Source organism: Pelobates fuscus, chromosome 3, assembly GCF_036172605.1.
Source record: "Pelobates fuscus isolate aPelFus1 chromosome 3, aPelFus1.pri, whole genome shotgun sequence".
NCBI classification, from domain to species: domain Eukaryota; kingdom Metazoa; phylum Chordata; class Amphibia; order Anura; family Pelobatidae; genus Pelobates; species Pelobates fuscus.
This window is the reverse complement of record NC_086319.1, coordinates 251355600-251369064: the sequence shown is the minus strand read 5'-3', so window position 1 is coordinate 251369064 and position 13465 is coordinate 251355600. Positions and strand designations below refer to the sequence as shown.

At 37.5% G+C, this 13465-nt stretch overlaps 1 protein-coding gene across 3 annotated transcripts in view; it reads right to left on the bottom strand.

Annotated features, from left to right (window-relative positions):
• The window catches only part of LOC134602882 (uncharacterized), a 79533-nt gene that overhangs the window by 20196 nt on the left and 45872 nt on the right, over nt 1-13465 (bottom strand). For all 3 annotated transcript variants that reach the window (XM_063448324.1, XM_063448323.1, XM_063448325.1), the window contains 4 exons: nt 10341-10407; nt 8895-9239; nt 7621-7671; nt 5162-5266 (listed from right to left, as the gene is read on the bottom strand). In XM_063448324.1, the coding sequence (XP_063304394.1) occupies nt 5162-5266; nt 7621-7671; nt 8895-9239; nt 10341-10392 (553 nt within the window). In that variant the 5' untranslated portion in view covers nt 10393-10407. The remainder of the gene's footprint in view (nt 1-5161; nt 5267-7620; nt 7672-8894; nt 9240-10340; nt 10408-13465) is intronic.

The following is a 13465-nucleotide window of genomic DNA, read 5'->3' as shown; positions in this document are numbered from 1 at the left end:
CCTTTTTATAGTAGGGAGAGGGAGTCAGGGAGCTAAATATTAATTTTACCACTATAATGTCAGGAATACATGTTTGTGCTCATGACACTATAGTGTTCCTTTAACCCCTTAAGGACACATGACGTGTGTGACACGTCATGATTCCCTTTTATTCCAGAAGTTTGGTCCTTAAGGGGTTAAATTAAATGTATTTACATTATTAAAGCAACCACATATTTGACTTGTCAGTGTGCTGGAGGAGCAACATCTTTGCTATCTGCTAGCACAAATAATGTTTACACATGGCCCCCCAATGTGACCTCAGGGGATTGAGGATTTTGCCAGTAAATGAGAATACTCTATCACTCTCGACACTCGTGGGTGGGTATGACAGCATCTGTTGCACATCCAACCCAAGTTCTGGTTCAGATTAAGATGCTTTGTAACAAAACAAAGTAGGTTCTGAAAGTTTTGATTTCACCAGGTGCTACTCTGGAATGATGGGGCTTCACTGGTTCCCACCAGAGTGTTAAAGACATTGGCCCAAACAACTGCTCCCTTACTCTGACTTTCTCTGCCTGTAGCACCACAACCACAGACACCAGCTAAGGAGGAGCATCTCTACTGTGTGGAGGTGCTGCCAAAGCTACAAGGAGTTTCACTAGTTTCTCCCATTGCTAACTCCTGGTGTTCCTCCGTTATTATACCCCTCTTTCTCTGCATGTCATACAGCTTATTAACTTGTGGCAGTGTATACTCCTCACATCAAGGTAGCCCTTTATTCTTGGGTGACAAGTGAAGGCCAGCATGAACTCTATAGTGGTGTGCATTATTTAACATATGCAACCTTTTAATACCTCATAAGAAAAGCTGTCAGTTCTGGATACAGACTCTCTCCAGGTTCAATCTCACGGTTCTCTACAATTTGTTCCATTTTTTTTAGAAGTGTTAATAATGAAATCACCTGCCCAAGGCTTGCTAAGGCTTGAATGGCTCCCCATTCCATCCATATCACTCCTATGTTCATCTCTGATGATAAGGAATGCATCACTCTCTGCTGCTCGAGGAAACATTCCAAGATCTCAAATGTGAAGTTCCATGTGTTACAACATCTTGGCGAAGACTAAACAGTCTTGTTCTTGATGCTCCCATAACTTCTGACTAGTCTTCACACTGCGGTGGAAGTGCCCAAAATCGTTCAACATTTCTCTAATAGACTTCAAAATCTGCCACCCTGTGCATCAGTTGGCAGTGCACTGCTCACTACTAGATGTAAAACATTGGCTGCACAGAGGAAAACTAAAAATGCTCTATATTTTATAGCTTTAACCATATTGGCTCCCCATCACTCACTACAAAGCCCTTGTGTTCTGCTGTGCCTGCTGCCTCTCCAACCAGCTTTTCTCGCATAGCTGAAAAAGCTGCCAAACTATTAGCTGAGGTGTGCTGCTGATCCATAACCTGAAGAGCCTGCTGGAGCACAAGAAACATTTGGCTGCCTGCAATGTGCCATTAGAGACAAGAATGTGCACTGCATGCTAGGGGCACTCCATATGTCTGTGGTAAATTGCACACTCTCTTTGCCTGTCTTAGACAGCTACTCCTTTGAAAGTAATACACATAAGTGGTAGGGACAGAGTACTACTTTCATGTTAAATGTTGTTTGGGAAGGCAGGTGGTAATAGGGAGCTCAGTTGTTTGAATGGCTCCCCTTCTGCTATGGCAAAACAAGGTCCCCCGGCAGTAATATTAGTCTTGTAACCTTATTTGACAGCTGTATTGACATGCCCCTTATAAGTACAGCGCCAATTTCTTCAAAGGTCGGCTTGTGGCATTATCTTTTTTTTTTTTTTTTTTTCCAGCCCCTGTCACTGACTAGCTTGACCTTCATTTTCACTTCTAACAAAAACAAATAAAATATTAATAACTAAATAAAAATGTTGGAGAATGAAAAAAATAAAACTCAAGCGGTTAAAACTACTGATAACATTAATAATCTCTCTATTAATCAACAAGCGACGCCAAAATTTTGTTTCCTTTGAACCGAATTTCGTCCATTTGTTTTCAAACAAATTCAGACTTTTTTTGTTTTCCAGACAAATTAAATTACGATACAGTTGCATCTTCCAGCTGTTTAGTAGATAACTCTACTCTGTGCTGCTCACCTCTCTGCCTCCACAACATCAACGAGGAGGCATGGCTTCCTCTGCTAAAGTCCAATCTAATGTTGATCTTTCCCATAGCAAAGCATGGAATCAATGCTTTTATAAGGCGGCTTCAGAGTCATATGACCAAGTTTTTCATGGTCAGTGCAGCAGATGCGCCTCCAGTGGCTGTCACTAGAGGTTGACTTTACCCTGCAATGTAAACATTGCAATTTCTAAAAACCTGCAATGTTTCATATTTCAGGTTTAAAATGACAAGGACACTACACCCAGACCAATAAACTGAGATGAATTGGTCTGGATGAGTATACTGTTGCTTTAACAGAAATTAGAATTGTAAAGAAGTACATGCTCAAACAAGCTTACACTATATGAGACTACACACATGTATATCCATTCAAATTATACAACCTACACATATACATATGGATGTGAATCATGAAGCTGTCTTAAGATATTTTTTATCATTTTAGTATATTAGATGTCTTTGTATATGCATTGATATCAAAGGACTCATATTTTTATGGATATATTCATGTATATATATTGGAATTTATACCATATTTTTACCAGCATATAAAATGGTGATTGCTGTTGAAATACATATACAAGAACTTACACTTAATATGCAAGTACTGCATTATGGGTAACATTAAAGCTTCACTCACTATTTGAGTGTTTAAACTGGTCTTACATGAGCACGATACTGTCTAGATTTGGATTTTTCTCATCCTTCCTTAGGAGTATACTGGCACTATATTCTTCACCATCAGCAAGAGTTTTTAACACCGGCTTTCTCTCCTCCACTTTTCCCATAACTAACGGCAGGCACCATGTGTGCTCTCTCGCCCCCTGGTATTTAGTCTATGCTCAGAATCATTAATAGTGGATTCGAATCCCTGTAGGACAGCAGAAATTTGCATTATTCGCAGACGACGTCCTGTTATTCATGACCAGCCCAGAAACTTCAGTACCTAAGTTACTTAAGCTTCTGGAGGATTATGGCAAAGTATACTTTTATAAAAATAATGCTGCTAAAACTCAAGCATTACACAAGTCCACTAAGACAAATATTGCAAACATTTTACCCATTCAAGTGGCGAAGACAATCACTAACATATCTGGGTATAAAACTAACCAAAATGAAAAATCTCCTTAAACAGGAAAACCATAATACAGTACTACACAAATTGGACAAACAAATGGAACACTGGGGCGGCCTGGATGTGTCATGGCTGGGACGTGTCAACACCATAAAAATTATGGCTCTCCCACATATCCTATACCTGTTTAGGACGTTGCCCATAGCACTACCAAATACCCTACTGAAACGTCTCCAAACGACAATAAATGCCCATAGAGAAACCCACTGAGATTAGCAGCCCACTTAAGGCGGCCTTGGCATCCCCAAATATGCTCCTATTATAAAGCATCAATTATATCACAAGGCATGGAGGTGCTGACGTGACCATCTAAACCTGTCTAGCTCCCCCTTGAAAATGCATGTATCTACCCACAATCTTTGAATGGATTGCTTTGGACAAACTCTATGCCCATAGGCAACACGGTTCTTGTTGTGCACTGGATTTATTCTGTCATCCTGGAAACAATGAAGCAAGTTAGTAGTAGACCCAAAATGTTGCTCACTATAGCACTCATATCTCTTACTACCCTACACCCAGACCTTCCAGTAGATTGGTGGGCAAGACTGGGCATAACAAAAATGTCATGCCCCCTCCAGGAAAATGGCATCAAACTATTTCCAAAGCTGCAGACAGATCATAAACTCCTGTCAAGGGACGTGTTTACATATCTCAGGATAAAAAACATCCTGCTCTCTAAAGACACACATTGCAACTCACTATATTTGGTAGGAGATGCAAAACAGCTACTTTGGATATTAAACATCTATACTTGGGCTACACGGGTCTTAATGAAAAAGATGAGAAATGCAAATTATTGTGCATGATTAGTTAAGAGAAAGATTTAAACTTAAATTTCCCTATTCCATAAAGGTGGGCGACCCTGCGATCCGCTTAATCCGCATCTAGAAGCTTGTACCACTGGGAAGCTTACACCAAAATACTAATGAGATGGTACTTCGTGACCTATAAATTTTCCCATATTTACAGAAACACAAACCCGATCTGTTGGAGGTGCAGCACAGAAGAGGGCACCATCGTTAGGGCACCCGGCATAGCCCACCGCTGGAAGAATGCAACCAGTCCCTCCGTAAAAGGAGGTGTTAACTAGATAAGATTCCTCATGCCAATACAAACAAGTGGCATTTAAGGTACTGAGTAAACTACAAACTCATGAATTACTGTGGTCCAACTTGAGCACGGTACATGATAAATACTTATCCTTAACTTATGCCCATTTCTCCACCAAAAAGGTAAAACGGTCTTAACCCCACAGGGTTCCCTAAAAAGATGCGTCTAGCAGTGGGGAGTGTTGCACCAATTCCCGTTAGAGATTTTGAAAGGTAACAACACTTGAAAAGTAGAGGCAATCCATCCAGTAGAGTTTGTTTTATTCAGTACATATCAACTCTCTTATGAAGAATACAAAGTGGTCATACAGATGCCTAATTGAATGTCTCCCTTACACCCTTAACTTCCCCCTTTCTCTTGTGTTCTCTCTATGTTCTGATATCTTTATTTCCTTGTCCATAAATAATGCACTGTTTGAATCAACATGAAGAGATCTTATGGTACATTGCTCGTTCAATGCCATGAATGTCTAATTTAAAATGTGTGACCTGCATACCCGAGCCAAGTGTTAGCCTACCACATTTAGAACATTTGAACAACAAACTAATACATTTGGTTACAAATATACCGTATGTATTGAGTGGAAACTGCTCGACATTGTATTCTTGCTATATTTGCACGTGTTGTAACTGGTCATGTGACAAATGCATAAATATATTTGACATGTAACTGTAAAAATAAAATAATAGCGTTTGTAATCCTGAAAACTACATATTTTGCTTGAAAACATAATGATATGATTACCTTCTTCTTCTTCTTTCTTTTTTCGTTCATTAGCCAGCCACAACACAAGAACTAAAACCAGAGTAAATGCAAGCACATATAATCTGTATCTTGCACTTGGTAAATCTACAAGTCAAAATACAAACAAAAAATTAACAAAAGAAATATAGTTAATATAAATATTCACACATTTGATTGACAATATTTGTCTCACTTGCTTTTAAAGAAACAGCCATTCAATATATTTAGCAGATACATGTGATAATGTTCGAACTAATCAAATCAGCTATGAAAGTCAGTGGAAAAAAGTTACCACTTATTTGATCTAGAACCATCCTTTATATATTGTATGCTCATTTGCATGTGCTAATTAACTTGTCAGAGAATCACCTACTTGAATTACCTACCTGGCTCTTTTAGCTGCTGTAAACTTTGCTTTACAGTGTATTATGTATGCCTTCTTAATTCTTATATAATACATGTTAGAAGTGAAACATTTTAAAATACCAATAAAAATAGTTTTCTCTGTTACATTAAAGGATGATGGATGGTAATTTTAAAGTGCTAATAAATATGTAGAATATTATGTGCTTCATATTATTGGAATCCTTAAAAAACTCAGAAAGGATACTGATAGTTTGCTAAAGTTTATTTATATATTATGCCATATATATGTACATATATATGTACATATATATGGCTTTGAGTAGGCTTTTTCAAAGTGTTTACAGAGACTTAGACCAAGTCTCTGTAAACACTTTGAAAAAGCCTACTGCAGGGTGAAACGTGTTAGTGAATCTTATTTATATGTTTTATTTATAATAAAAGTTGCTACTTTATACTTGCCTTGGACCCTCCAGTTGGTGTTTGGAAGATTTTATCCAAGGGAAGCTCTCTTCTAACTTCTAATCTTTGCTCCCTCTTTGTGAGTACCTTTTCTTTTATTATTTTTTTTATCATCTTTTATCAGAGTACACTATATTTTGTTTTATTCTCCGCATATTACATATCGGTGATATGCTGTTATTGCACTTTCAAGAACTTCTCCCCACGTCATTTGCAACCCTACTATCACACACCTACCTGCTGCTGGCTACTAGCCCAAGATCTGAACAGACCAGGACTATGTGTGTATCCACAGGCGGGGATCTAAAATTGTAAGTGCTTTTCTTATTTCTTCTATCAACTACAAATACGTACTATACCATATTGGGCCTCTTGTTTTTTTTAGCTTACATATTGATTTGAACCTGGGAACCCTACCAAGGTGCTGCTACCCTTCCATCACTTACATAACCACTACAGCCTGCCACAACCTGCACTAACAGCTTCCTCACTCTCAGTTTTATGGGGTTTGGGGTTAGATAGAGCCCGAAACCTTGCATTAGCTAAGGTCCATACGCCATGCTCGTGTGAAGAATGAGGGGGATGGAGATAACCATTAACCTCCCTAGGGCTCTGTGGGATCTTAATTCTTCTCTGCTATAGTGAGTAATAGTGGGCTAGATGCTTCCCGATATCCAAATATGAAAGGGCCAGCGGCAGCTCACTACATCAACCCTACGTGCAATAAATCATTTAATAAAATATTCCTTCTACCCTAACAAGGTCCCAAAAGCCAAGTGAAATATTGTACTTATATAAACTGGTCTTGAATTATTTTGTGTAGAAGTAGATTTTCATAACTTATCCATTAAAACAAATTGTCATATTAAAACTGAGCCATGAATTATTTTTCCTTCAATTGCAATAGTACAAAGAAAACCGTGAGAAACACAATGCTGCCCTCTACTGCAGAACTGAAAACGGTACACAATGGTACATTGTGGTACTTTTAAACCAATTAGGGAATTTAAATCAGAAAGTTTCTTTGGGGTTAGGCAAGGTAGATTTACCTAGTATTATTCAGTGCAGTTTCACTTGGCAAAGTTAGTTAAATGTGTGTGATAGATACAGAACAGTTCCACCCATAGTTTAAAACTTGTCTCTTGGTGTAAAACAAAAAAGAAAAGCTGCATTTGTTTATAATATTGAAAGGCTGACCAAACTTCCTTTTTAATTAGCATGTTTTGGCCTTTAGCATGTTTTTGACCAAATCATGGCGTTTTCATAAAAAAGAGATAAAGTGAGCATGTCCTTGTCTCCTTTTTGTAATTGCATGTATCCTGTCTAGGTATTCTTATTAATTACATTGAAAACACAACTGAATATACCAAAAAGATTTACAAATAAGGAGATATTACTAAAAATATTCTTCTATCAGGGGGTAGGTGTAGGCTTTCAGAAGCACAGATTTTGGTAGGCCAATCTCAGTCAACAAGCAACACATTTTCAATGATGTCACATTATGATAAATCTGTGTTACAATTACATAGTTTGTGTCTTTATATTTTCTGATAAGATCCTCCAGATTCCTTATTCAAAAAAAGTTACAGAGTTGCTAGTAAATGCTGCTTGCAAATGTGCATCAATCAAATTACCTTTATCATCTGCGTTATTGATTTTTGCATCCTGAAGCAGGGAACTGGAATCTGCCAAAAAATGTGTTTCAGAGACTTTTCAATATAAAAATATAACTTCTGTAGGACTAATCAGTTTTAATATGAACATAATCTGATGTTCTAAGCAATTATCTTGTTTTCCATGTAATACAATCCTGATATATTCCCATAAATCGTCCTTGAGGGTTACTGTATGCATTGTGACATGTACCCTGACAGATAAAGATGTTCACAAAAACTAGAAATCATGAAAAATTATTTGTTTGATCTATGGACTATTTAGACTTTTTACCACAGAGATGGTTCACTAGATTTACTAACCTCTGCAAAAAAAATAGACCGCCTCTAAATTTATATTTCCACAAAGGAATTATTATTATTATTATTGCCATTTATATAGCGCCAACAGATTCCGTAGCGTTCAACAATATTATAAGAGGGGGGATTTAACTACAAATAGGACAATTACAAGAAAACTTATAGGAACGATAGGTTGACGAGGACCCTGCTCAAACAAGTTTACAGTCTATAGATTAATAAATTATTATTGGCTGGTTGTGGCTATCAGTTAAAAAATAGGGACATTAATGAACAAACACGGGTCCTACAGATTCCCTATGAACCAGACGGGACCCAGCATAATGCCCCTCTTAATCCTTCACATCATGGGTGACAGTGTGCGTGCTAATAACAGGGCAGATTGGCAGATGGCTCAATCCTTCATTGACAATCGTATGGAGATTTAAAATATTTAATTAATGGAGTCTAGGGGACATGTTCTATATCAAGATATGATCTACTTAATGGTCATCCCTCCATAATGTACTACAGGAGTTACAAATAAGGGGTTAAGACTGGCAACACATCATGGAAGTTGCTGTTCTAGTGGATCTACATTTTGATAACTCCTTATATTACAGAAAAAAATATATATTTAATATTATTCATTGTTCTCAGGGTCATACCCCCTTCTCCCATGGCTACAAGAATACATCCGTGAGGTTTGACCTACAAACTTTGCACTATTTACAGCCCAACATTTATAAACCAGAGGGACAGAATAAAACCCTGGCATAGAGATTCATTTTTCAGGAGGGTAAAAAAAAAAAAGAGCTGCAGCGGAGGGTTAGTTAGGTGAGGTTTTATGGGCTAAATTTCACAGTGTGTTGCTGTGCAATGCAAAACAATTGTTAAAGCATGTTTGGAGGGAACAGGGAAATAGTGAATAGGAGACTTTAAGACATGAATTATACCTTGTACCACAAGTTGAATATGATGAGTGCTGTATTCTGTATAGTCATTGAACATGATATTGCACGTGTAACTTCCATCGTCATATTTAATTACATTTCTCAATAACATAGACATGTTTCCTTCTGATAACTGGTTATGAAAGAGTTCTGTTCTCCCACGGTAATGTCGATCTTGATACTCTGGATGATCGGAGCCTTCAAAGAAGCTGTGGACTACAGTTTCATTGACCAAACGCTGCCAGTTGACCACCAAGTCATTGGAACTGTTGGGTTTTTTGTAGCTTAGGATGCAAGGCAGAAGCACATTGCTATGTAATGTAGTTTTAATTATCATGGACGGACACCCTGCCAAAACATACATTTTTCATTATAAAAAGAAACACATTACACTGAATCAGATTCATATAATTATGTCTGTAACCTAATGTTTAGTTGGTGGTGATACATTTGATTATTGCTAGTTGTCGCTTCACTGTATCAGACATCAAACAATAGATATGGAGAAAGCTAACCATTTAGTAAAGCAAAAAAAAAAACACTCCACACATCCCAGAAACAGTTAAAGGATCTAAACATGTATAGCTTGGAGGAAAGACGAGACAGGGGGATAGGATAGAAATATTTAAATATATCAACACAGTAAAGGAGGAGACTATATTTAAAAGAAGAAAAAATACCACAACAAGAGGACATTAGACTTAACCCCTTAAGGACCAGACTTCTGGAATAAAAGGGAATCATGACGTGTCAGACATGTCATGTGTCCTTAAGGAGTTAAATTAGAGGGGCAAAGTATTACTTTACAGAGAAGGTGGTAGAGGTTTAAGCATCTGTGGGATAGACAAAAGGCTATCCTAGACTTTAGATAAGGCCAGGGACTAATGCAAATATTTAGAAAATTGGGCAGACTAGATGGGCCAAACGGTTCTTATTTGCCATCACATTCTATGTTTCTATGTAAAGTTGATCAGCAGTTGGTCAGATAACAATAGAGAATATAGTTCATTAAAAAAAAAAATCATTAACTTTAATTACATGCAGTAACTTTTAAAAGATGATAAGTCAAAATGTGATGATAGTTGTCCTTTAAGCAGTAAATTAATGTAAAAATGGACTACTCAAAGGAAAAAAAATTACTTTTGATAAATTGAAACCTACATTAATATATGCAGAGCTGTAACAATTATAGCCATTTAGTTTGAAAGATATTAAAGATTTTGTTGCTAACTAGTCTGAGCTGATCTCAAAAAAATATATTTTTTCCCATAGTCAAGTAGATTAGACTGGGTTGATTTCAAATTGATTCATATTTAGTAGATTGTCTTTGGAATCTAAAGTCCAATGTATGTAGGATTTCTTTTTCAAGTAGATCCAAAGACTGAGCTTCATAAAAATTGTTGCTTTACTTAAAGACTATACTGCTAATATATGAAATATGTTACTTACCCAAGAACAAGCCAAACAAAGTAATGAAGAAGGTCCCGAAGTGATCCATCATGATAACCAAAGTATTCTAGAAATTTTAAATGAAAATATACATAAATTTGGAGTTTGGTGAGGTTTGGTATAATTTAGAAATATTTTATCCAGAGGTTATATTCTATGGCTAATGACTTCCCCCTAACCAAGCAATGCTAGTTGTGCTAGGTAGTGTAGTCTAAAAGAAAAGTATTTCCTTCCTGCACATTGTGGGGTTGGAGATAAATAACAATTGGGGCACAGAGATTGGACCCTATTCCTTATCCATCCCATGTTAACAAAGATTAATATTTGAGCCCTTCCTGCATAGATTGCAAATATACATAATATATACTACTATGGAGATTAATGGTGGTCAAGAAGTAAGTGTCACTGTATCACATTGTATCTGTGCTGGGATCAAGCTTGTTAATGAAACGTTCTTTTAGAAACAAGAATACCAATTACCCTGTCCTGATTGTTGGGTGATGCGTGCTTTTTTAAATAATAAAAAAAATAAGATATACTCTTTACACTCACTTCAGCAAGCTGAAGAGCTTTATGTATTTGGAGTGTTCCTTTCAACATCTAGTTACAAACAAAATGCATTTAGACCCCTCTTCCCCCCCTCGTTTTCTTTTCTTCTTCCCTCTCTTTCTCTTCTTTCTTTTTCTGACTTTTCGCTCCAAGCCCTCCTCTTCCCTTCCCTCCTTTCCCCCATCTCCTAACTCACCCACCCCTAACACTCGAAACCCACCCCTCCCTACCCACTAATGTAGACCACAAGATACCAAAGGACAACCCCAGACAGAACAGACCAACCTACCCCATAGATTTAACTCCATGCCTACGCCTCACACACTATCAAGAGATAGAGGATGATCTACTGGTGACACCCAGTAATGCCCACAAGAAACGCTCACGCCACCCAAACCTAATCACCTGCCAAAATAACAACACAACAACAACAGACCAATACACCACTCAACACTACACGAAAAAAACAACGCACGCCCTCACCCACGTCATTGACAACTAGCCTAATTATCAACATGAATATGTCGAAAACACGTTAAATATGCCGATTTCAACAATAACAGAGATCACACATTATAAGCCTCTGCAAAAGGCAAATGTCAAAATGCCACTGATATACCGATTCTGCATTTCATATCACTTGTCAAACATGCATTACAACCCCTGCGTGGGTAAACTGCTGCTTGTATTGACCTCAATAAGAACTGATTTAATACAAGCAAAATGCATTTAGAACAAGTCCAAAGTCTAAATATTTAGAATATAAAGGTCATTGACAAAACAGGAATGCCATGCTTATTTACTAAATGAGGTGTTTATTAACAAGAAATGGTTTAAAGCAAGCATATCAAACTCAAAGGCTAGCACGGGCCAAATAAACAAGGTTTAACCCCTTAAGGACACAGCTTCAGAAGCTGGACATACCCTTAAGGACACAAGCAATTTTTGCATTTTTTGCTGTTTGTGTTCAACTGCAATTTGCATCTCTCTCATTTATTGTGCCAACACATATTATATACCGTTTTTTAGACAACAAAAAGGGCTTTAATTTGATGTGACCTATACATGTATAAATTCTCATTTATTAAAAAAAAATGCAAAATAATGTGGAAAAAACAAAAAAAAACGCTTTTTCCCCCACGTTTTGGCAATAATAATGTGTGCATAATATGTACAGCTTAGGAAAAGTAATTCAAAATCAATTCATTTATGTGTCTTGATTTACAAAGTACATAATATGTGTAGGATTTCAGTTTATTTTGAAAGTTACAGGTCACAAACTACAAGGTCTAAAATAAAATTTCAATGTGAAACAATTTTAGAAGTTGGTATGTTTGTCTTGGAAGTTTAATACCCATTACAGGAAACAAAATTGCCACACAAAAGTATATATTTATATAAAGTAGACATCACAGGCTATTTACCTAAGGTTAGTTTGACACTTTTTGCGTAGCCATTTCACTGCCAATGGAGGAGAAATGGCCAAAGGGCAGTGGGTCCTATAGGACAGACCAGGGGTTAACCCTAAATAGTGAAGGAATTGAAAGAAAAGAACACAGTCTGTCCACACGTGTATGCGTACATACATCAATATCAAAGCAACAGTCGAGAAAGAATAATAATAACTTTATTAAGTAACACAAAAACTGAACTATGTACAAAAAAAGTGGGGGAATGGGAGAGAGACAGAAATATGTCTGATGCGAAAGCACCTGGGTGGTTAAAATTATATATAGGTATAGAGTTAAATATAAGAGTACAAAAGGTTTCTTAAATAATAGAAACCGCTAGCTGGGGCACTCCAATAGAGACAAGGGCTACTATTGTAAGGGGTACCCACACACTACGCAAAAGGGCTGCGTGCAATCTCTGATGGCCGAGCCCACGAGAGTGTACAAACAAGTAGTGCACTAAAGGTGCCTAACCCGATGTCACAACTCTAACACTACGCAAAAGGGCTGCGTGCAATCTCTGATGGCCGAGCCCACGAGAGTGTACAACCAAGTAGTGCACTAAAGGTGCCTAACCCGATGTCACAACTCTAGATCTCCTTAATACCGTGAGAAGTTTGCCGAGTAATACAGAAATGATACTGTGTGACTAGGCAGGGTAAGCAGCTATATGCAGGCCCACTATAATGAAAAGTATATAGCCATAGTTAGCTTACTCATCGGTGCACTTGATTCTTACCGAGAGAGAGAGGGTTAATGGGCTCTGTAATAAGTCTAAGCCAACTCAAGAGGATGTATAGCTCCTCGGTACAATAGGTTCTTGCCGAGAGAGAGAAAGTGAATCACCTCTGTCAGGGTGATGCGTACATCAATAAGTGGAGTCTGGCTGCAGATACCCTTTTAGTCTCCTAGGTTGTCAGTGATTTTAACGAAGTGAGACAGTGGTAGTATCACAGGATTACTTGTAAAGATAGTTGATTTCTGAAATGTACGTTGGGGCAATATAGCTCCAGTTTTCCCCAAAATCCTCCTCGGAACAATGAAATTCTTGCCGAGAGAGAAAGGAGAAAAAATAATACTTTACAGATTCACTCAGCGGTTCACATAATGTCTGTGAGCTCAGTA